The sequence below is a fragment of the Neolamprologus multifasciatus genome, chromosome 15 (genome assembly GCF_963576455.1).
Source record: "Neolamprologus multifasciatus chromosome 15, fNeoMul1.2, whole genome shotgun sequence".
Taxonomy (NCBI): Eukaryota; Metazoa; Chordata; class Actinopteri; order Cichliformes; family Cichlidae; genus Neolamprologus; species Neolamprologus multifasciatus.
In genome coordinates, this window is record NC_140453.1 from 22,527,389 (window position 1) to 22,549,717 (window position 22,329).

At 40.7% G+C, this 22,329-nt stretch overlaps 2 protein-coding genes and 1 long non-coding RNA gene across 6 annotated transcripts in view; all 3 read right to left on the reverse strand.

Annotated features, from left to right (window-relative positions):
• LOC146502084 (uncharacterized) overlaps positions 1 to 534 on the reverse strand; it is a 44,626-nt gene extending 44,092 nt beyond the window's left edge. The window contains exon 1 of the long non-coding RNA XR_014869280.1: positions 246 to 534. This is a non-coding gene — a long non-coding RNA (uncharacterized LOC146502084). The remainder of the gene's footprint in view (positions 1 to 245) is intronic.
• A 9,236-nt stretch (positions 535 to 9,770) lies between these two features.
• LOC146502086 (uncharacterized) lies at positions 9,771 to 11,238 on the reverse strand. The gene is made up of 3 exons (XM_085132378.1): positions 10,941 to 11,238; positions 10,322 to 10,591; positions 9,771 to 10,141 (listed from the first exon to the last, which is right to left on the reverse strand). Exons 1-3 carry the CDS (start codon positions 11,236 to 11,238, stop codon positions 10,026 to 10,028), a joined length of 684 nt encoding a protein of 227 aa, XP_084988504.1. The 3' UTR covers positions 9,771 to 10,025.
• On the reverse strand, positions 11,144 to 22,011 carry LOC146502087 (uncharacterized). Of its 4 annotated transcripts, XM_085132371.1 has the most exons (11): positions 21,765 to 22,011; positions 20,728 to 20,832; positions 20,063 to 20,371; positions 19,389 to 19,673; positions 19,137 to 19,250; positions 18,855 to 18,874; positions 18,620 to 18,661; positions 17,342 to 17,413; positions 16,444 to 17,136; positions 14,101 to 16,403; positions 11,144 to 11,258 (listed from the first exon to the last, which is right to left on the reverse strand). In XM_085132371.1, the coding sequence occupies exons 2-9, from the start codon at positions 20,762 to 20,764 to the stop codon at positions 17,050 to 17,052; spliced, it is 966 nt and encodes a 321-aa protein (XP_084988497.1). In that variant the 5' UTR covers positions 20,765 to 20,832; positions 21,765 to 22,011; the 3' UTR covers positions 11,144 to 11,258; positions 14,101 to 16,403; positions 16,444 to 17,049. The 4 variants fall into 4 exon arrangements, with proteins under 4 accessions (XP_084988497.1, XP_084988498.1, XP_084988495.1 ...); XM_085132372.1 differs by lacking the exon at positions 21,765 to 22,011 and having other exon boundaries at positions 20,728 to 21,553; XM_085132369.1 differs by lacking the exons at positions 20,728 to 20,832; positions 21,765 to 22,011 and having other exon boundaries at positions 20,063 to 20,463.
• Between the last annotated feature and the right edge of the window lie 318 nt (positions 22,012 to 22,329).

The following is a 22,329-nucleotide window of genomic DNA, read 5'->3' on the forward strand; positions in this document are numbered from 1 at the left end:
GAGCCACCTCCACAGGACAAGACTCAGCTGTCCATCTGCATCTTAAGGATAAAGGACACTCTTTCGAGGATGCCAATGTTCACATTTTGGACAGAGAGGACAGATGGTTTGAAAGAGGAGTGAAAGAAGCCATCTATGTCCACTGTGAGCGACCATCTTTGAACAAAGGCGGTGGTTTACGACACCAACTCTCTGCCATCTATAATCCAGTTTTGAGATCCCTTCCCAGACGCCTTAACGCCCACTCACATCCTGGGCCATCTGACCTCAGGAATTCGCATGATAAGGTGGGGCCTGGTTTCACAATGAACTCACCCGAAACTCTGGCTGATTGGGACCCACACCCAGTTCCACACCTTGGCTCAGGCGATTAGAGGATCATCAGAGGGTCCTTTTGTCCCTCTGTGGGGGGACACTCCCACCAGGTTTATATCTGGGACTCTCCACCATTTGACCTTAGAACTGAAGAAGCTTCTCGGATGAGAGGTGAAACGTCTTCAAGTAACTTAAAGAAGTCCACACGCTTTTCTTTGCAAGCTCCTTTGAATACACACAGATAGACATTTGCGTGCTGATTTGTCACGAAGTATTTCACGGCTACTTCTGAAACCAGTCTAAACTTAGTTCCTTTCGGCGAACTCAACCTATTTCACGTGTTTATTTGGCTCTTAAATAAAATCAGTATATTTAATAAAGTCCGTATTTGTAATTCTGCCTGGATTAAGTCACCCATAGCTACAAAGGACACATCATTTAAGGTATTCTGTATTTAACTTCATAAACTTGTTTCTTTTACAGCAATGCTGCCATTTAAAGTATTTAGATAAGAAGCTACAAATACAGATACAAATACAAGTTTAGATCTTCACTTTTATCATTTAAGCAGTCTAAATAGGAAAGAATTGAGGAAACGAGTAATACAATATATAACGTAGGGTTTTTATTTTTCCAGATGTCTTACAAAATTAGGCTCAACCAACGATCCAGGGGAATTATTAAGAACTACTTTGTTCAAGGAATGACAAATATTAAAGCTTAAGAATCATAACTTGGCTTTATTGAGTACTGCTGTACTTTTCAGTGCTTTTATTCTACCAACAGCTACTTAATGGGAAACACCTGTACGTTAAGCAAGGCAGCCCTAGCAGAAACTAATAAACAGCATATGTGGACCCATTTGAAAACAAGATGTTACACTATAGTCTATAGGTTTAGCCACTAATAATAAACTAATAATTAAATACAATCATAAATAAACCTGTAGAGCCGGAGCCACTGTCTTTTCATTTAAAAGGGAGATTTTCTTTTTCATTTTCACCAAGTGTTTAATTGTTGGGGTCTCTCTGTATTTCTAAATGTATAAATAGAATTTACCCTCTGTGTGAGTATATATAGAGTGTGTTTCCCTCTGTCCCTCATCGGATTGTCTGTTTGTCATCCTGGTGTTTTCATGCAGCAGTTCCTCAGCATTACTCTTTACCCTCAGATATTTGCACTATCCATAAAGGGGCTCTTCTATTTGTGCATGCTTCAGCCATCTTGAGTTCACAGCCTATGAAATTGAATAAATGAGATCTTAATGTCTCTGTGTTAGTTTTAAAAATTAATTGACTGAACTCCAGAGGAAATTATTCAGACATTACAAAAAAGAACCTAATGATGAAATCAGTATTGCGTTAAAGCTTATGTTCATCGGGCCGCCTACAGTCTTCTATAAAAGGTTGGTGAAGACATTTATAGCTGGATTTCTGTAAACAAGCTTTACATCAGAAAAGGTTATGACATTTCCTATTTCTTATGAATTAAAAGGCAGAATTTCAGAGGAATTTGTGTAGTTACTATTGCCCAATTACCATTTAAATAACACAAGATCCCAAAATTAGTCATAACATTTTAATTCCATAATTTGGTATCTTTTGTGTAGATGTGCAATGCTGCTACATTTTATTCAGCAAGAAGAACTGAAACTGCAGTGAACAAAAGCCCATATCCTTATCATTGTGACAGTCCAAAGGCAGGTAACAATACCGGGGTGAATGACTGGAAAATTTACCACAGATGGGGAAGAAATGTGGGGGATTATTAAAATGGAAATTCATGTTTAGTGAAGCAAGGTCAGGTTTATTTGTCTTAGATGAGTGGGAAAAACCAAAGATCCAAGTCAGAAATAACAGGGATTGAGCGTGGTTATTATCTTTATCTGCTAACCCAGGCTCTCAGGCCCTCAGGCTCTGCTCTCATACAAAAGAGCATTTCATCATTTCCTTTTCTGACCAGGTGAGTGCAACTCAGTCCTAGTTCAGGGATTATCTGAGAAGTATGAACATTTTCTGGTATTCCAGAAGCCGCTGGAAAGGACGCGGAGACCAGGGTAAAAAGCTTCATCAAAACCCACCTGAAGCTGCCGGAGGACACGGTGAAGAACATCGTCTTCGATAGGGTGCATCGCCTCGGCCCCATTCGGGCTACGGCCGGGAGACCACGTCCTATCGTGGCCAAATTCGGCCACTTCAAACAAAAGCAACATGTGAAAAGCCGCGGCAGGGAATTAAAAGGAACGGACTTCAGCGTGAACGATCAGTTCCCCAAAGAGATCCTGGAACGACGCAGGGTCCTCTTCCCGATTCGACGCGGCTTCATCCAGAAAGGCTCCCGCGCTGTCATCGCTGTGGACCGGCTGTACGTGGACGGACAGCTCCACCGCGAACCCAACATCACTCCGTGGCTGTATTAACTTCAGACCAGATAAGAATCCGCTACACCCTTTCCCTATCCACTCACACTAACTTGCATTAACATCTGTTTAACTTACCGGTATCAAATCGCATCTTAAGTGTGATTTCATAGCAGTATTAACACCGTCACTCTCCGTCAGTGATTTAATTGGAATGTTTACGTTTTCTTTTCTCTCTTCTCGTTTTTTTTTTTTCTCTCTCTTTTCCCCCTCTTGTTTTTATGCTGCTCACCCTCGTCCTTGGTTTCTTTCTTTATTTCTTTCATTGCTTCGATCACCTGCTTCCACACTCATCCACAAACAACATCATTTATTTCGACACTTACTCACTGCACGATCACGCACAGTCATGCGCTCAACGGCAGCACATTTACATCAGTCAGACAGCGCACACAGACCTACAGGATACACACACTTAAGCCAAGCATACTCATATTAGTAAATATGCAAACACATAGTCAGACTCAGGGAGCATCTCGCCACACATTTTTTCTCTCTCTCCCTCTCCTTATTTATGAACAAGTGATGTATTCTCTCCACCTGTCTAAGCGACACACACAGAGTACACCCCTAGTTATGTACAGACATCTATGGGTGCACTAAGATTCGTTACATGGAATGTAAATGGAGCTGGCTCCAGAGAAAAGAGGTTAAAAATATTTAACCAACTCAAAAAACTACAGGCAGATGTTGTCCTTTTACAAGAGACCCACAGACCTCTTAGAGGTTCGAATGAACTTAAAACACCTGAGTTTCCTAATGTGTTCTCAGCTTGTTATAATTCTAGACAAAGGGGAGTAGCAATTTTAATCCATAAAAAAATTAATTTCACAGTACTCGATACAGTTATAGATCCAGAGGGCAGATTCTTAATCATTAAACTATCTATACTTGATAAAAAGCTATGTATTGTAAGTGTATATGGTCCAAATGTTGATGATCCCTCATTCTTTCACGGTTTTTTCAGTGCACTCTCTGAACACTTAGATGGCACACTTGTGCTTGGAGGCGACCTCAACCTTGGACTGAATGAAGAAATGGATAGGCTCAATACAGCAGGAACTCAGCGTAATTGGCAGTCCACAAATATAATCAAACAGTATATGAGCGACTTTGGTCTTTGCGATGCATGGCGCTCCCTTCACCCCACCAGTAAGGAATATACTTTTTTTTTCACATGTTTATCACTCCTACTCTCGTCTAGATTATTTTTTTGGTCAGCAGCTCACTGCTGAGTGACGTTTCAGACACTGAGAGTCACCCTATAGCTGTCCAGCGATCATGCTCCTGTATCTTTAACACTAATGCACAAGAATAATACTATGCCAAGTAGAAAACTGGAGATTTAATACATCACTGCTTAAAGATGAAGACTTTATTAAATATTTTAAAAAAGAGTGGACTTCATATTTAGACTTTAATGACACTCCCGGAACATCAGCTTCTGTTTTATGGGAAGCAGGGAAAGCTGTGATGAGAGGTAAAATAATTTCTTTCTCATCACATAAAAAGAAAAAAGAAAACAAAAATATTCAGGAATTAGAAAAAAACATCAAATCACTAGAAGAAGCCTACGCGTCCCACCAAGATCAGGAAACATTGAACAAAATACGCAAAACAAAACTAGAATTAAATGAGATAATTGATAGAAAAACAAAATTCTTAGTACAAAGACTACGCTTACAAAATTATGAACATAGTAATAAATCCGGTCAATTTCTAGCAAACCAGCTAAAATAAATAAAGAAAAAACAACTATATGTGCTGTTCAAGATTCATCTGGGAACACAATATATGAACCGAAACAAATAAACAACATTTTCAGGGATTTCTATAAAACGTTGTATTCACCACAAATAAACCCATCTAAAAAGGAAATTGATCAATTTTTAGACAACATAACTCTCCCAAAATTATTAGACTCTCAAGCAATGGCACTGGATTCGCCACTGACATCAGGTGAACTCCAGGAAGCCCTGATAAGTATGTCCAATAATAAGGCTCCAGGTCCAGACGGCTTTCCTGCAGAATTCTACAAAGAATTCTGGACGATTCTAGCACCAGTTTTTTACAGAACGTTGTTAGAAATCAAAGAAAAGGGCAGACTTCCATCAAATATGAATTCTGCAAACATTAATCTACTGCTAAAACCAGGCAAAGACCCTGTATATCCCTCAAGCTATCGTCCAATATCCCTTATTAATGTAGACCTCAAAATAATCTGCAAAGCTCTCTCGAAGAGACTAGAGAAAATAACCCCCCTCTTAATTCATCCTGACCAAACTGGTTTCATAAAAGGTAGGCACTCATCAACAAATACACGTAATTTGATAGACTACTCATACAGTAAAAACCTTGAAACTACAATATTTTCCTTAGATGCAGAAAAAGCATTTGACAGAGTTAACTGGAAATTTCTATTTGCAACTTTACACAAATTTGGTTTTGGATCTTTTTTCATCAACTGGTTAAAAACATTATATAATTCCCCAACAGCCTGTGTCAGAACAAATGACCAGACATCCTCCAGCTTATGTCTCCTGAGGGGCACCAGGCAGGGATGCCCACTCTCCCCTTCACTGTTTGCAATTTTTATCGAACCACTAGCAGCAGCAATTAGACAGAATTCAGCAATTAAGGGCATAAAATGCAAGAACGTGGAACATAAAATCAGCCTTTATGCTGATGATGTGTTACTCTTTCTCCAAAATTCACAAACCAATATCTCTGGGGTGATTGAATTGATAAACTCTTTTGCAAGAATATCAGATTACTCAATTAACTGGTCAAAATCTACAGTCCTTCCTATTAATTGCTGCTTCCATAATTCCTCTTCTACTCCACTGCAATCGGGAAATATAAAACATTTAGGTATTAATATTTCTCCCAAGCTTGCAGATCTAACTAAATTAAACCATACCCCACTTTTAAAGAAAGTAGAAGGTGATCTGGCTAGATGGAAATGTCTACCCATATCACTCATAGGAAGGGTTGCTGCTATAAAAATGATGGTATTACCAAAAATAAATTATTTATTCTCAATGATCCCAACTAAACCGCCGCAAGATTGGTTCAGATCTCTAGATTCATATATGTCCAAATTCCTTTGGAAAAATAAGCCCCCACGTATAAGCTTAAAAACACTACAAAAGACCAAGGATAAAGGAGGATTAGAACTACCTAACTTTCAGCACTACTTCTTAGCCAACAGGCTTCAGTTTATCTCAGGATGGCTAAAACATACCCTTTTAGATGAACCTTGGCTAGATGTAGAACAAGCACTTTGCAATAATCTAGAGATTTCAGATCTACCATTTATCAGCTCAAACATCCAACGACATGAATGCTTCAAAAGCATCAACATCAGCTCTTCTCTGACAGCATGGTGGGAGTTTCTGAAGTTGACAGAGTCTTCATTAATCCCATGCAAACGTACACCTATCTGGAACAACCCTGACATATTACAAAACAATAATATGATCAACTTTTCAGATTGGAATGGTAAAGGAATCAAATATGTAGAACATATACTAGAAGGAACAGAATTTATTTCATTTGACAGACTAGTTACACAATATGGGATCAACAAGAAAAGATTTTTAGAATATCAACAAATTAAATCCATGATAAAAAAGAAATTTAAACCGGGTCAAGTTGAACTACAAACACCACCAAGTGTGGTTCAATTTTTTACTCTTAAAACCCCCAAATTACTATCCAAAATATACAGAATGCTTTCTAAAACAGATGAATCAATATCACTTCCTATTGCAAAATGGGAAGCGGATTTATCAGTTAACTTAGACCAAAACTTCTGGTCTCAGATTTGCTTAAAAACCTTTCATCTAATCAGAAATCCCAGTCTTCAATTAATTCAATACAAAATACTACATAGAGTGCACTATACAGGTCATCGGATGTTCAAGATGGGCTTTGCATCTACCAACAACTGCTCACACTGCCAAACCAATTCACCGGACAATTATATCCATGCTCTTTGGTTCTGTCCACCAGTTCAGAAGTTTTGGCGCGAGATATGTGAAGACTTATCAAAGTGTCTGAAATGTAACATTCCAACTTCCCCCTTAGTGTGTTTGTTGGGCAGCTTAGATAATGTCACTTCAGAAAAGAATATAGCCCATATGGTTTTCACTGCCCTATGCATAGCCAAGAAAACAGTCCTCATGAACTGGAAAAATAAAAACAATCTTAATTCTAACCAATATAGAAATTATCTATTAGATTACATTAGTCTTGATACAGCCTCTGCCACCACATCAGATCAATCGCTCTGGGCTCCTCTGATCAGCTCCATCACCTAGTGGGGGTGGGGGGTCATATTTTGGTCTCGCCTTCACTGTTGTGATTGGTGTGGGGGTAGGGTCAGGCTTAGGGCGTCGGGGGGTTCCCCGGGAGCATCTTCCTTGGGGGGCTCAACCCGGGGTAGCGGTCATGGCCAATTAGGGGCTCTGTTGACTCTTAGGTGACGGTTTCCTCGTGGCTACGTGCAGCGGGGCTAGGGGAGGGTCTGTGCTGACGGACGGGGGTTACTGACCTGGTAGCCTGGCTGCCCCTGGGTGGGTCCGGGACGGGCGTGAGGTTCTGGGGGCGCTCCGGCTCTGGCCTGGGGCCCTGGCCGGGCCTCGGGGGCCTGGGTCCTGGTTGGTGTGTTGCCGGGGTTGTGGGCCGGTGGGTATATGGGGGCCCGCCACTGGCGCAGGGTGCCGCCGGTGCGCCGAGCCACCTGGGGGGCTCTTCAACTGGTGGGGGGGGGGGGGGGGGGTTGTCACATCTTGCAGGAGCTTTCCTCTCTCAGGAACTCTCTCTGCAAGAGGGGGAGATACAGGAGAGGTGGAGGAAGATCTCAGCCTGGGCGTCTATTGTCTTATGTAGTCTGGAAGATGAGTGGATGATGGGGTGGGTGCAGTTTTCTCTGTGGTGGGGTTGGGTGGACTGCCCCGGGCTCTGTGGGGCCGGGCGGCGCCGCTGCACTGGGCCCCGGTTCGGATGGGCCTGGGCCCCCCTTCCCTGGCGGGTCGCGGAGTATGGGGGTGCCTACTGGGGTCAGCGGGGGAGCTGGCCCCAGGGAGGGGTCACTTGCCCCTCCCTTCCTTCCCTCCCCATCTCCAGCTGCCTCCCTCTTCCCGCTCCACCACAACCACCCACACATGCAGGGCCTTGGAGTAGGGGTGTGTCACCAGGGTGCAGAGGAGGTAACCCCCCCCCCCCTCTGTCCCCTTCTGGCTGCCTCTGCCTCAATTTTATCCCGCAACTTAGACATTCACATTACTCACACTCTCATTACACATACATATAGGATCTTGGGGGTGGGCACGCTACACGGAATCCCAATTACCATCAGGGTGTACACCTCACCCCTGGCGTCGTTGCCCACCTCTCAATTTTAAATACACGTAGACATTGAGGGCTAGCAGGAGGGACTATGCGCTTACCTGCTGCTCTCTGGCAGGTAGCTCCATGCCCTCCTGGGTTTTAAATGCACCTTAGAACACACATACATCAACACTACAATGAGCGGGTAGAGGGAGGTTAGGAGTCTTCTCTCACCCTCGTTCTCTGCGGTCTGCTGGAGCAGGGGGGCTAGGAGGAGGAGTTGGCCGTCCGACTGGGGTCCGGAATGTGGGGCCTCCCTGCTGCTGCGGAGTCGGGGCGGTCTGCTTCTCCCCACCGCAGGGAAAAGGGTAACACAACCTGGGTCTGGGTGCAGTTCCCCCCTCCAGGGGCAAGGGTACCTAGACCCGGTTCGTAGAGTACGCTTGGGGAGTGTGATTGTGTGTACAGCGTCTCTTTATGTCTGTCTCCACGTTGGTTGAGTGTGGAGTAAGTGCATATGAGAGCATGAGGGTGGGAATGGATGTTTGTATCTGTGTGTGCCTGTATGTCTGTGTCCATATGTCAGGTTGGGTATCAGACGCTACCTCTCTGAGGACAGCTCAGGCCCTCCAAGGTTTGGAGGCCTATCTCCCCCCACCACTTCCCCTGCCGGGGGCGAACTCCCTCAGACATCGGTGCGTTGGTGGTTCTTTGTGTCTGGGGGTGGGCGTCCGGGTACACACCGGCTCACTCCTTGGCGGCTGCTTATCGGGGCCTGGAGCCTGGGGCTCGCTTGGGCCACTTCGGAGGTGGGGTGCCCCCGGCCTCTCGGCCTGGGGCTCGGTCACTCAGGCACAGCTGGCTGCCGGCGGAGCTCACGGGCACGTCACTGCAACCCCCCCTGGCTTCTGCTCCGTGGCTGCTGGGTGACCCCTCATCTGGGACTCTCCTCAGCTCTTTCTGGGACAGTGGCACGGCTGCCCCTCTGTTGGTCTTCCTTGGTCTCTTGTGTTCTGGGGGCCTCTGGATGTCTGGAGTTTTGATCTCCTCCATACCTGCTTCATGCCCTGGAGGACGGGGCAGTGGCCCCCCACACCCTCTAGCAGATCATTACATGAGGGAACCTTTTAAGAAAACAAGCGCGTCCATGCTCACAGGTGTACACACGGGTGATCTCACACACACAAACTACACCCTTTTTGGCTCCTACCTCAATGCACACTGTGCTGTCGATCTTACGTGCTGCACAATAATGTTTAATATTTAGTATTTACTGTCATATTCCCATATATCATTGTGATGTTGTTTATTGTATTACTCTCGTTTTCTTCTGCTTGTTTTCTTTTTTCTTTCTCAACAGGTGATCCAGGTGATCGATATATGTATTTTTTTTTTCTGCTTATTCTGTTGGTTTTTGTTTTTTGCCCTTCTCCCCGTCCCTCTTCTCAACTGTTTTTCTTTCCCTCTTTCTTTTTCCCTTTTCTTTCCCCCAGTCAAGTCTGTCCCGTATTCAGCAAGTGAAAATAAAATAAAGAATAAAAGGTGAATCAAATGGACCATTACGGCAAAGCTGGGATGGTCAATTTGGTAAAGAAAATCCGTTGGGCATCTTTCTTCGCCTTTAGACAATAATTCTGATGGCAAAAGAGCCAAACGGGACAGGCAAAAAAAAAAAAAAAAAAAAAAAAAAAAAAAAGAGAAGTATGAACATTAAATTAGAGACACACAGACTCTAATTTAACTCTGACACAAATAGTAAAATGTTTATATTGACACAAAGATGTCGTTTGGTGTCCAAAGCTTACTTTGAAATAAGAACATGTGATATAAATTTCAAATCTTTTGAGTTGTTTTTAATTCACTCTTGTGTCTTCAAGTGGCTTTTTGCATCCTGAAAAGACAAAGAGCATGGCAATTAGATTCAAATGTCAGATTGTTTATCAGTGCTCTTTAGGATCTAAATCGTCTCATCTCTGTCTCTCAGGACAAAAACAGTGATTGCAGTCATTAGGATCACTGCTCCAATGCGAAGAGTCCACATGATGTAGCTCACAGGAAGCTGATCTGTGTACTCTATGAAAAACAGTACAAAAAATGTCATGCTTTTGTAACTTTATTATTAAATTCTGGTCAAATTAATGTTTGAATATTTGGAAACTACAGTAAATTACTTCTACAAATAAAACCAAAGCTTTATTTATTGAAGTGCATAATTCAGATCATTTTGAAATTCATTTAAGCTTCTTATCATACCTATAGGTGTGTAGTGAGCTTCTATCTTCACACTGTTTTTCTTGATATACTGGCAGGTGTATGTTTTGTTGTGGGCCTTCTGAGGTTTCACAGTCAAAAGAGAAATGCACATCGGTCCAATGTCCCTCGCACCACTGCCAAGCAGCACAGTTCCTGTTTCGTTCAACCAGACGATGCTGTTCTCGCCACACAATTGGGAGTCAGAGTATTTGAAGAGAGTGCACGTTAATGTGATGTATCCATCCCAGTTTTGTGTCTGAGATGCTGAAACTGAGAGAAAACAGATGATGAAAGAAATCTAAAACTCTGTAACAGGTCCAAATTTCACTGGATTCACTGGTGAGATTTCACTTTTAATCTGTTGTTTCATAGGTCGGCATGAATCTGAAACTTTTTGAATGCCCAAACTAAAACTGTTATACGATGTTTAGTCAAATCTTCGCCTCTTTCACAGTTTGTTAGTCTGCAGTTACTGCTTGCTGAATGTTCTGTGTACGCAGTTAATTTATTAAGACAAAAATGTAGTGAACATAACTGTAGTGTTTGGGAGGAGAGTCAAAGTGAAGAGAAGGATGTGAGATTTGTCCAAGCTCAGAATTATTACAGTCTAAGTACTCACTGTTCAAAATATGCAGACCCACAATTGTATCCTGGGCTGTAGTGTTCCCAGACCAACACCAGTAAAGGCCAGCATCTTCAGCAACAATGTTCCTGATGCCCAGGGAGTAGTTACTGTACAGACTCAGTCTGGCTGCTTGAGCTGAGTTCTCCATAATAGCGCCATTCCAAACCATTTCTATTGTCTCAGAGTTATCTCTGTTATAAAACCACATAATGATGGAGCATGATGAGTTCAATGAGGATGTGTTATCACAGGGGAGAACGACATCATTTCCCGGTGTGTAATAAAGATCCATGTAGGTTTCACTGATGCATGCTGCAAAGAAATAAACATGTTTATTCTACTTTCTTTTTTCTTTGAATCCATGTATTTACCTATCAATCTATATCAAGAAACAGGAAACTTAAATGTTCATTTTTTTGCACACAGCCTATAAGACTAATAGGAACCTCTCATACTCATGCTAATTTGAACTTTCATATTTTTTTTCATTTCTGTGATCATTTCTGTGATGTAGGTTACGTTCCTTCACTTATTTTTCGGACTTTTATTTGAAGGTTAGGGTAGCATGATATTGTGATCATCAGCAATTGCTACATTTCAAATTATGTTATATTGCTAAATTATTTTCAGCCCCTGAAAATAAGGGGACCATGTATATAAAACCTGTATGATATTGGTACATCTCATAGCAAGAAAGTCCTGGGTTTGAATCTGCTGGCCAGCTCAGGTATTTCTTTGTAGAATTTAAGAATTACAGCCATTTATAGATATGGTCCCCTTATTTTGAGTTACTGAAAATAATTGAGCAAACTAACATAATTTGAAATATAGCAGTTGTTTTTAACATTTAAAAATTCTTTGCAGTCAATGGCTGTCTGAAGTCTAAAGCCCATGGACATCAACAAATGCAGTTTTTCCTCCTTTGAGATCCTCTGCTAGTCCAGCCTTCAGTTGCTGTTTGTTTGTGGGTCTCTCTGCATTCAGCTTTGTATTTAATAATGGAAAAATATGCTCTGTTGGGTTGAGATCAGATGGCTGACTTGGCAAATGAATAACACTACTGTGGCAGGATGTGGTTTGCGGCTCAGCTGCAGGGGATGGGTGGAGTAGTGCGTTCAATGGACAGTGCCAGGGAAGGCCTGCTGACGCAGTTGATTTTCATCATCCTAACCACACCTCCCCTATTTCTAGTAGTTTCTGGGGCCTAGAGGAAGAGGCCCCAGAAACTGCTGGGGTTCTGGTAACGAGTGTTACAGTGGTGCCCAACTTCCCGGTGGGACATGTCAAACCCACAGGTACCGCAGCCAGTTCAGGTGGCCCAGATGATGGGCAGATGCAGGCAGTTGTGAATGGGAGGCAGCTAGAGGACCTGTAGGTCAAGACTGGGCGTGGACACTTCCACCAGGAGTGCCCATTCATGGAAGCCAGCCAGGTGTTTGGTGTTGCTGAAGTCCCAACAGACTCCCTGGCTCAGGAGGCACGTACAGGGATCCAGTAAGGTCCCAAGGGGGTACACGGCAGGCTATTGTTGACACGGGCTGTACACAGACCCTTGTCTAACAAACGCTGGTTCAGCCAGGGAGGTTGGAGGCTGAGTTGCTGGAAGTTAGATGTGTGACATACCCAAATATCCCATAGTGCCACTGCGAATTAAACATAAGGGCAAAATGCGTAGAGGAAAGAATGTGCATCCCTTAATTCTGGGGACAGACTGGCCAGGGTTTAATAACCTGCTGGGGCAGTGTGCGGGGATGCATGACCTTTAATAGTATGTAGCGCCTGTGCTGCACCCAGCAGTGACACGGGCTCATCTGACATTGGCTCTGGGGAGAGGAGACAGCAAGGCCCTGCCCGCCCCAGGATTTCACTCCACAGGAGATTTCCTACTAGAACAATTTCATGATGACACCTTGCACTCAGCCTTTGACCAATGGATAAAAATTGATGGTCACATAGTGCGCCCTGATACAGCGCTGACCTACCAGCATTTTGTACTGATCAGAGATAGACTCAGAGAGTGAGTCATGACACTCCCAGTTGTTGATTTCTAAAAGCCGCCAGAAAATGATATCGCCGTCGTCTCTAAAACTCCATGGCAAGGCATATGGGATATGAAAAAACTGGCATGTCGACTGCACGTTTTACCATAATTTTAGGGTAGGCGCGAGTAATGTACATAAGTTTAAGGATATAATGGTTTCATCTGTTGAAAGGTTTTTTTTTCTGAACTGTGCATGCCCTTGAAGTTTTTACCATCTCTCTGACAGGTTTCTGTTTTTCTGCCTAATGATGTCCTCCATCACTTCCAGTCTTCTATTTGAGCCTCATATTTAGAAATCCAGTGGAAAGCAACAGTTTGAATAAAAATCATATATATTATCTGTTTTATTTGTCATGAGATACAAAAGAAAGAAAAAAGTCTCCCCCCGGCCATGAAACCACTTGCCAGTCAATCATACAATTGCCTCTACAAAGCCTCTGAAAGTGTAAAACAGCTATGATTTCTGAACAGTTAATGCACAATTTTTATAAGATGCCTTTAAATTTAAGCCAAAAGTCAGCATTGCAATCACATCTCGATTGTTTGAATTAAAATCCACTGGTACTGATGTACAGAGGCAAAACTACAAAAATCTTATCTGTCCATAAAGTTCTTAACTCTATATCGTCCCTATCAAGACCTGTGAAAAGATCTGTGTTTTTCTAGTAGCTTCTATCCTGTCATTTGCACCTCTCAGCCAACTGAAGATGTAAACATTATTCTAACAATCATATGCAGATTTCATTCTATAATTAATAATTAATAAACAATAGAAATAAACAGTAATAAACAAGAGAAATGTGCTGTATATTCAACTAGAATGAACACTTAATTGATTGCTATGTGCATAGTAAGATATAGAATAAGCAAAATCTACAGTAGCCTAACCTGCTTTGTGTGAAGTGCTGGATCATAACCTTTTCAGTTTTCTGTTGTGGTTAAAGTCAATGGAATTTATCAAATTAAGGTCCAAAATCTAAGAATACAACGATGTTGTCATTTTGTGTTGGCAACTGATGATAATTTTCCTCATGGCTACAACAATTTAAATGTTCATATTTCATAGCAACATAGTCAAGCACAAAAGTAAGAAAAGAAAATCTGAGTAATTACCTTCAAACTGAAGCATAAAAATCAGGATTGTTAACAGTGAAGAAATGTGTTGTTGCATCTCTCTCTACAGGCTCAAATTAGGCTCTCTGGCACAGAAGAACAGAAGTGATGGCATTTCCTGTTCCTGGTTTCAGAGAAAAACTTGTGAAATAGTCCCATTCCTCACCCAATGTATCTGCACAGTTTGACAGGGTATTTATGAATCTGAATGTGGGTCACAGTCCCTGGCATTGGGCACTTTTTTGTTTGATTTTACTGCTGTTCTTGTGCTCTACATTCAGTTTTGAATTCCCATTTGGATTTTGTTATTTTTGTAAGAGTAATTTCTAATGATACTGTTGAGTCTTTGTCTGTTTTACTGTCCATGTTTTACTCTTCCTGCTCTCTGCCTCATCTTTCTCTGTTCTGTAAAATTAGCTTTGTGTCTCTTTCTTGGTAATGATAACTGGACTTGCTCTCATACTGCTTTTTACTACAAGCCACCAATTCAAATAGGCCTTCAAGCACTTTTTCTAGCAGCCACACTCATGGCTACATCCAGGATAAGGAGATCAAACCTAGTCAAGAGCTGATGGAACCTGGGATAGAGCTACTAATCTTAGAGATCTCTAATTGTTAGAGAACAGGTTCTACTGCCTGAAATTAACAGGTATGTGTGGTGGCGGTGTGATCAATGGCTAAGCTGCAGGGGAGGACTGGGGCAGTTAAGCTCAAGTGGGTGGTGCCAAGGAGGCTGGAGGGACAGGTGGCGATGATTTTCCTAACAAGGTTTCTCCCTTTTTATATAGTGAAGCCAGAGGCCAGAGGGAGGAGTGTTCGCAGATGACGAACTCAAAAGTTGGTGAACAGCGTGCCGAAACATAAAGCCACATGTGTGCTGCTTCAATAAACACTCCTCAAGTGAACAGCATCACAGTGTGTCGGGTCAATCTTTACAGTATGATGTCATTACCTACTGACCAATCAGTTATCTCGAAAAAAAAAATGTGACCATTCCTGTGAGTACTAGAGTTTGGGGTGGGGGGTTGATGGTGTTATAATATCTTTTGTAGCTATTTTATATATTCACACAGGGATATGATCGTTTATTAAATAAATTAAAAAATTATTTGTAAATACTACAAAAATGAGGGCTCATCTCCTGCACTAACATCCTGAGATAACATCAGCAGAGCAAACTTATATTAAATTGGCTCAACCAAAAAAGCACCCAACACTGGACACACTTAGACAAAGCTACCTTTAAATGCAGAGCATGCTGCCATGCGAAGATGCCACATGGCATAGCTCAGCGGAGACTGCTCCATGGACTCTCTGAAGTCTGCACAAAGCACATGGTTCACAGTATTTCTTCATGCATTTCAGCATTTGAATATTTGGAAACTAAAGTAGGACTCAAAGTTATTTTTACAAAATGCAGCACTGTGGAATAAATGAGGCCATTTCCCTAAACATTGGGTTGGGGTTTTTTTTTATTTTATAGAAGTTATTGTATGCCTTTATTTTCTGTGAGAGTGGAGACTACACTGTAGTCCAGGGGTACATTATAATAGTCAATTTTTCTTGAATGTTCCTAACTGGAATGTGATTATTAGAGCTATTCTATCAATCTGTTTTCTTATCCAAGTCATCATTGTGGAGGGGTTTGAGCCTATCCTAGCTGCCATAGGGTGAGAGACGGGGTTCATCCTGGACAGGTTAACCCTCTCCAACACGTTCTCACTCCCACAGCGTAACATTTTACGCTAGGTGACAAATCGTCAACATATTACGTTTTCAGCTACCCACCACGTTCCTAAATGACGACCTCGGAAAAATGAGGAAATATGAGAACCGTATGGACTCAATCTACACATGTTCGCTCTTTTTCTTCAAATCCTTTAGAAACACGCTATTTAACATAATTAAAGTCCTGGTTAAGATCAGGAAAAAGGTTATGGTTAGGGCTAGGGATAAGGTTAGGTTTAGGGCTGCAATACAGGGCTGGGACGTCTATTACCGCGGGAGCGCCATTGTACTGGATTTCAGCCATAACCCGCCGCGTACCATAAGAACGCCGAAGGTCTCCTTTTGCGTTCATCAGGAACACCGCGGGACGTGACAAAACGTCGCCATGTTACGTCTCGGGAGTGAGAACGGGCCCCTCTCAGGCTCAAATTAAGTTTTTTGTTGCTAATGCACAACCAAGTCCTGCAGTGGTACTTCTGAGTAAAAAAAACTCATAAAATATGTATGTGGGGTAATCAGGTTGTTAGTTTTTAACTGTTGCATATCAGCAACGTCTGCCTTGAGAGGGTTAAAAGCTATTTGAATTCTTGAAGTCTTAAATGCTTTCTTTATCACCTCCTTTAGCAAGGGATTCACCAGACCTATGACAACCCTGAATGTGGTGTCCTTGAGCCCTGAACTGGCCAGACTCACATTTCCAACCCACAAGTTACCATCTAATTGTTATTCCTCCGCATAGTCCTATAATTCTGACATGACTGACTACACACTGTGGACGCTGAGGAGGACAACCCGAGTAAAGACGGAGAGGGAATTAATTTAAACAAGAACTAAGAACTAGAACTTAAGTAACAGAGGCACTCTACACTGAACATCGGAAACTCAATATTCTGCAAAAATCAAGAACAAGTCAACCAAGCTCAAACACCTAGGTCAAATACCCAGGTCCATGAGGAGAACAACTTAATTTATGGATGACTTTAACCAAAAAATAAATAAATAACATGTCAAAAACACACACACACAATTATACAAAAATTTTTTTACTTCTTTAGTTGGATGAACTCATGTATTTTACGGTAATACTGCCATATTTCATGTTTGTATGTATTTGAAGCTGATAAAGATGTAGGGTTATGTTTATCTCTGACAACAGCAAGCTTAAATAAAAGCAGTGGCATTATGAGAAGTTTTATTTCCTCTGATTTATTTTTGGTAAGTTTAGCTGATGTTACTGTAGAAGCCGCTGGGGTCACTTTCTACCTTTGTCTTCACTGCAGAATAAGTCACCGCTTCCTCCTTTTTAATCTGTATAACAGAAAATTAAAGGCTCTAAATAATTCAGACCATAACAAACAGTAGAGAGTAGATTTTGTTTTGCTTTTTTTGTTTCTCAAAAAAAATCACTGGTTCAAATCAAATGGGTTAATGAATAAAATATGAATTTACAACTGTTATATAGCCCAAAAGTAATTTTAAAATTGAATATAAGTAAAAGAAAAAAAATAGTTACAGTTTTCCTCAGTGAGGCATTTTGATCAGTGTGATCAATAGTAGCATAGGTGATGCTGCTCTCTGGCTCATCCTGAAAGCAAACACAGTGGTTCAAAAAGCAAAAACATGAATGAAAATAGATTCTATTTCAGACACATGATGATCAAACATAGTCTCAAAAACTAAATGTTAATTTTCAAATAAAGACTTGATTTTGGGTTTACTCTTAGTAAAATTCTGTATGAAAGGGTGAAACTAACCCAAAAATCCTTTTAAAACATCCACTAAAACCAGTGAAGTCAGAGAACAGGAATTACAAGCAGGCTGAAATTATTATGCCATTGTGCCAAAAAGAAAGTAATTGTTGTTCCTCAGTTACTCATTGCATCTCAAACCAGCTTTAAACTGCTGCAAAGTGCACCTGTCCACTTATTCACAGGTATGTATTTTTCCCCTCTCTATCCATACAGACTTTAAATAACAGATGGATGTAGTGTCCTGGTTTTAATAATTTAATATAATGAAGACAGTACCAAGAGAGAATGTTTTAAATGCATGTGATTATGCATAGCAGATGTTGACAGATGTTTGATGTATCTGCCTCTGTTGATTTGACTTTTGCATATATTACATATCGCTTTGGTTTCACCTACAGTACTGACTGTAAAATGTTTCCACAAATGCATAAAATTCGACACAACTACACAAGCATTGTTTTAGCCTTTTTAACCGAACGTTAACGTTACTCTGTCAACAGCCTATTTGTAAATTACCGAGCTAACAGAGCTACGTAAACAGAACGAACATGAGAGACTCGACTGCAGTCGTCAGTAATGCAGCGTAATGGAATAGTCTCCCGATTTCGCGAAAGTTAAGGTACAAAAAAATGTATTCAACAAAAATAGTGATGCAGTTCAGTCTTTTTTCGCTCTGCCGAACTGTCTCTGTTGTTGTGTGGAGCAGCCTGTGTCAGTCACCTCTTTCACACGTCACTCACTCATCCAGTCATGCACAGCGGTCTCATAAGGAAACTCAGCTTTTCGACATAAAGTTTTTCTTGTTCCCGAATACAAATTTTTTTTTTTAAGTATTTGTTCGAAATAAGTATTCGTAAAAAACACGTTATTTGTGCCTCTCCGAATACCGTATTCGAGTTCAACATACACTGTAATCTGATGAATCCAGGTTTAACTGGAATACTTTAGACAGCAAATTAAGCCAATGAATTATATAAATAATAATTTAATTTATTACTATGTTCATTACTATATTTATTATAGATAAATGAACTATTTACCGAGATCAACTGGCCCAAGACTCCTTGAAGTATTTCCTCATTCTAAACAAGAAAAGGGAAGAACACATTGTCATCATATACTGTGGCACGGTCAGCATGTTGCAATTTTCCAAGTGATCAGTGGCAATAATGTGCAAGAAACAAGTTCATTTGTAAAGGTTATATTAATATTAAACAAAGGTATTTCTGTTATATGTGAAAACATATCATATATAGTGTGAATCAATATACTTACATGTTTGGGTTGGGTGGGGTCTGGAAGAAAAAGTAGAATCAATAATCACAATGTAGAGCTTCTTAAATCAATTTTCCAGTGCAAAGTATATTAGACTTAGAGTAACCACAGTGAAAATGTAGCATTTTCACAAGTTAACATTAAGCTGCAATTATTGCAGATTGCTCAAAATGGGATAGAGCTCTTGTAATAATATATAATAGTAATAATAATATTAGATGAACTAGATGATAAGTAGATGACCCAAGAATGACCACATTTATATGTACTATAACTACTAACCCTCTGTCACTTTAGCACGCCTCCTGTATTTTATGAAAACAGCAGCGATGACGGCAACCACCAGCACCAGCATCACAGCACCAATGATGATGAAAGCCTTGTTTGGGGTGGAATCTGTCAAAGGATTCAAAGTAGTCAGCATTAAAAGTCTTTCAAAAGTCATTAAAAAGTATGTAATTCACTTTTTAAAAAGTGACTCACTCTTATATCCCGTCTTATCTTAATTTACTTTTCTTATTGATGTTATCCTACCTATGAGGACAGGTGTGTAGTGAGCTTCTATCTTCACAGTATTGTTATCTTCAAACTGGCAGGTGTATCTTTTCTTGTTGCCACTCTGAAGCTTCACAGTCAGAAGAGAAACACACGTGCGTCCAGTGTTCTTGACATCTCTGTCCCACAGCACACTTCCTGTCTCATCCACCCAACACATACTGTTTTGTTTACAAGGAGAGATAGTATAGTATCTAAACAGAGAGCACTCTAACGTGACGTTTCCATCCTCCTTTGGATCAGCGTCTGATGGAAATGCTGAAACTGAGGAGAGAACACGAGCGACAACAGTTATGCAAGTTCAAAACATCTGGATCATCTTCAGATATGAAGATAAGTGATTATCTAATAGTAGTTTTACTAATTTAGAATATAAAATTTGAAATGAATACATAAGCAATGGCCAGATTTACTGCTCTCATCCAATGAAATAAAAACTCTTTTCATTTAAAGACCTGTCTCCATGTTTCAACACGAGAATTCTAATTCCCCAAGAAGGTGTTACATTCAGTTACATGACACGTGTAGAGGGAAATCAATGCTGTATCCCTCATAATAGTAAGTGTGGTGATAACGGGTGTGTTTAATGCTTAATGTACGGTGTCATTCACAGATATGGATATATGGAAGTCCATGGAAGTCTAAATACTCACTGGTTAAAATATTTAGGTCCACAGTTGTGTCCTGAAGAGCGTTCCCCTCAAGCCGACAGAAGTATTGACCGGCATCCTCTGCAGTGATGTTGTTAATACTCAGTGAGCAGTTACTGTGCAGACTCAGTCTGGCAGCTTGAGCTGAGTTCTTCTCAACAATTCCATTATGAACCATATTTATTGTCTGAGACTCGTATTTGCTGTAAGCCCAGACAACCATGGAGCATGTATCAGGCACATTGTCACAGGGCATAATGACATCATTTCCAGGTGTTAGATACAAGACGTGTTCGGTTTCACTGACCCCCACTGCAAAGAAAAGAGCACATTCAGAAAAATGTGTATTTAACATAACATGGTCATCTAAAAAAAAAAAAAAAAAAGAATAAACTGAGTGCAAGAGGATTGTTTTCTCCCCCCCCCCCCCCCTTTTTTTTTTTTTTTGAATCAGTTACATCCAATGATTTCTTTGCATTATACAGAAATGGCTTTGGATTTGTTAGAAGATCACAAATCAAGTTTAAATTTGTTTCCAAACTGAACTAACGCTTATGCCACAATTCTGTCTTCCTAAATATTGACTAATTTTAACAAGTAACAAAAACCTTGTATGAAGCTATCAAAGTGGTTATCAAAGTAAGCAATAAAAATAAAGGAGGCTTTACCTTCACACTGAAACACAAGAATTAGAAGCAGGACCATTCTGTGCCGTTCTGTCAGCGCGTTATGAGGCTTTTCTCTGCTGCTGGTCTGTCTGATGCTTCCGTTTCCTCTTTGACATCATCACAAACCACCAACATTATTTTAAAAGAACTAGGATTATGTCACATCTGTGCCTGCAAACACAGCTTAAAAAAAATTCACCTTAATTAGATGGATGAAAACTGTACTGGTTTGGCCATAGAGCAGGATAATGTCAAAACTAAAAGTGTTGCAATTTCCATTTATTAATGTCAAAAAGAGGAAGTGTGATGATTTGGAACTAAATGGCGATTTAGCTGAAGACAGAAATGACATGATTCAGCTGCTGGTAGCAACAAACAGCTGTTCTGGGGAGGGGGTGTCCCGTTTTTAAACTGTGGCTGTTGTAAATCAACCTGTCACATAAAACATGTGGCAAACAGGATTATATGGAGGAGATTTCAGATGATCAACTCTGTGATTAAACTGTCTGACACTGTGTGTGTGTGTACCCGTTTAGACATCTTTATGGGGACCAAAAAATTGGAGTGTTACTATACTTGTGGGGACCAACAGTCACTTGTGAGGACAAAAGTGCCTGTCCTCATGAGTGTGAAGGCGTTATTAAGACTTCAAATGTGGTTTTAGTGTCAGGGTTACAATTAGGTAATGGTTACGTTTAGGCTAAGGGTTAGGGTTAGGCATTCAGTTTTGATGGTTAGCGTTAGGGTAAGTGGCTAGGGAAAGCATTATGTCAATTAGATGTCCTCACTAAGATATCAATATGGGAATGTGTGTGTGTGTGTGTGTGTGTGTGTGTGTGTGTGTGTGTGTGTGTCTTAAAAGTAAAGTTCAAAGTATTTAACAGTAGTTGAATATTATAAAAAATAATGGGTACTGCTATGTCCAAGATCACAGATACAGCGATGGTTTGGCTAAAACAAAACAATTTGTGATGCGGGTGTGTCAAAAGTCATATTTTTATCACATCAATTTAAAATGAGGCTTAAATAACTGTTACCTTGACACCTTCTGAGAGGGACAGCTTAGATTTACAGAATGAGACAGGAACTTTGGCTTTCAGCTTCACTTATGTTCAGGAGTCAAAAGTTCTGACCAAGAAGCAGCATCGTGATAACTGACATGAATAACTTCCTTAACCTCTTAAGCCCCAACGCCCCCTGATACGGGGGCAAAAAGCAGGAGATCAGGTAGGCTTGGGGCTTAAGAGGTTAATTCAAAAAACATTTAAACTTCAGAACTCACAGAATGAGGCAGGAAGTGTAGCTTTGAAAAAAACTAAACAGGATTCCACGAAGTTCATTTTTGTAATACAAGTTTTTATAGTTTTGTCAGTATTTGAACGATTTATACACATTTCATGAAATTAAAAAAACACTACAAAACCAATACAACAAAATTTACTGTGAAAAGGTGATTGCATATTAAAATGTGTTTTTAATATTAATCCAGACACAGATTTCCAAATTTGTTCTTCCTTTTAACAGTACATAGAGGACATATGGAATGAAAAAAAAACAGGTCTACTATAATGCTAAATCTTATTTTATTTTATAGTGTTGGGT

Coding starts and splice junctions, on each gene's coding strand:
- LOC146502086 (XM_085132378.1), bottom strand. CDS start 11,238: ATGGATCTTTATTACACACCGGGAAATGATGTCGTTCTCCCCTGTGAT. Junction 10,592..10,940: donor GGGTCTGCATATTTTGAACA/GTGAGTACTTAG, acceptor GTTTTCTCTCAG/TTTCAGCATCTCAGACACAA. Junction 10,142..10,321: donor AGCTCACTACACACCTATAG/GTATGATAAGAA, acceptor TGTTTTTCATAG/AGTACACAGATCAGCTTCCT.
- LOC146502087 (XM_085132369.1), bottom strand. CDS start 20,414: ATGTTAAATACACATTTTTCTGAATGTGCTCTTTTCTTTGCAGTGGGG. Junction 19,251..19,388: donor CTACACACCTGTCCTCATAG/GTAGGATAACAT, acceptor ATCCTTTGACAG/ATTCCACCCCAAACAAGGCT. Junction 17,137..17,341: donor ATGCCTCACTGAGGAAAACT/GTAACTATTTTT, acceptor TCTGTTATACAG/ATTAAAAAGGAGGAAGCGGT.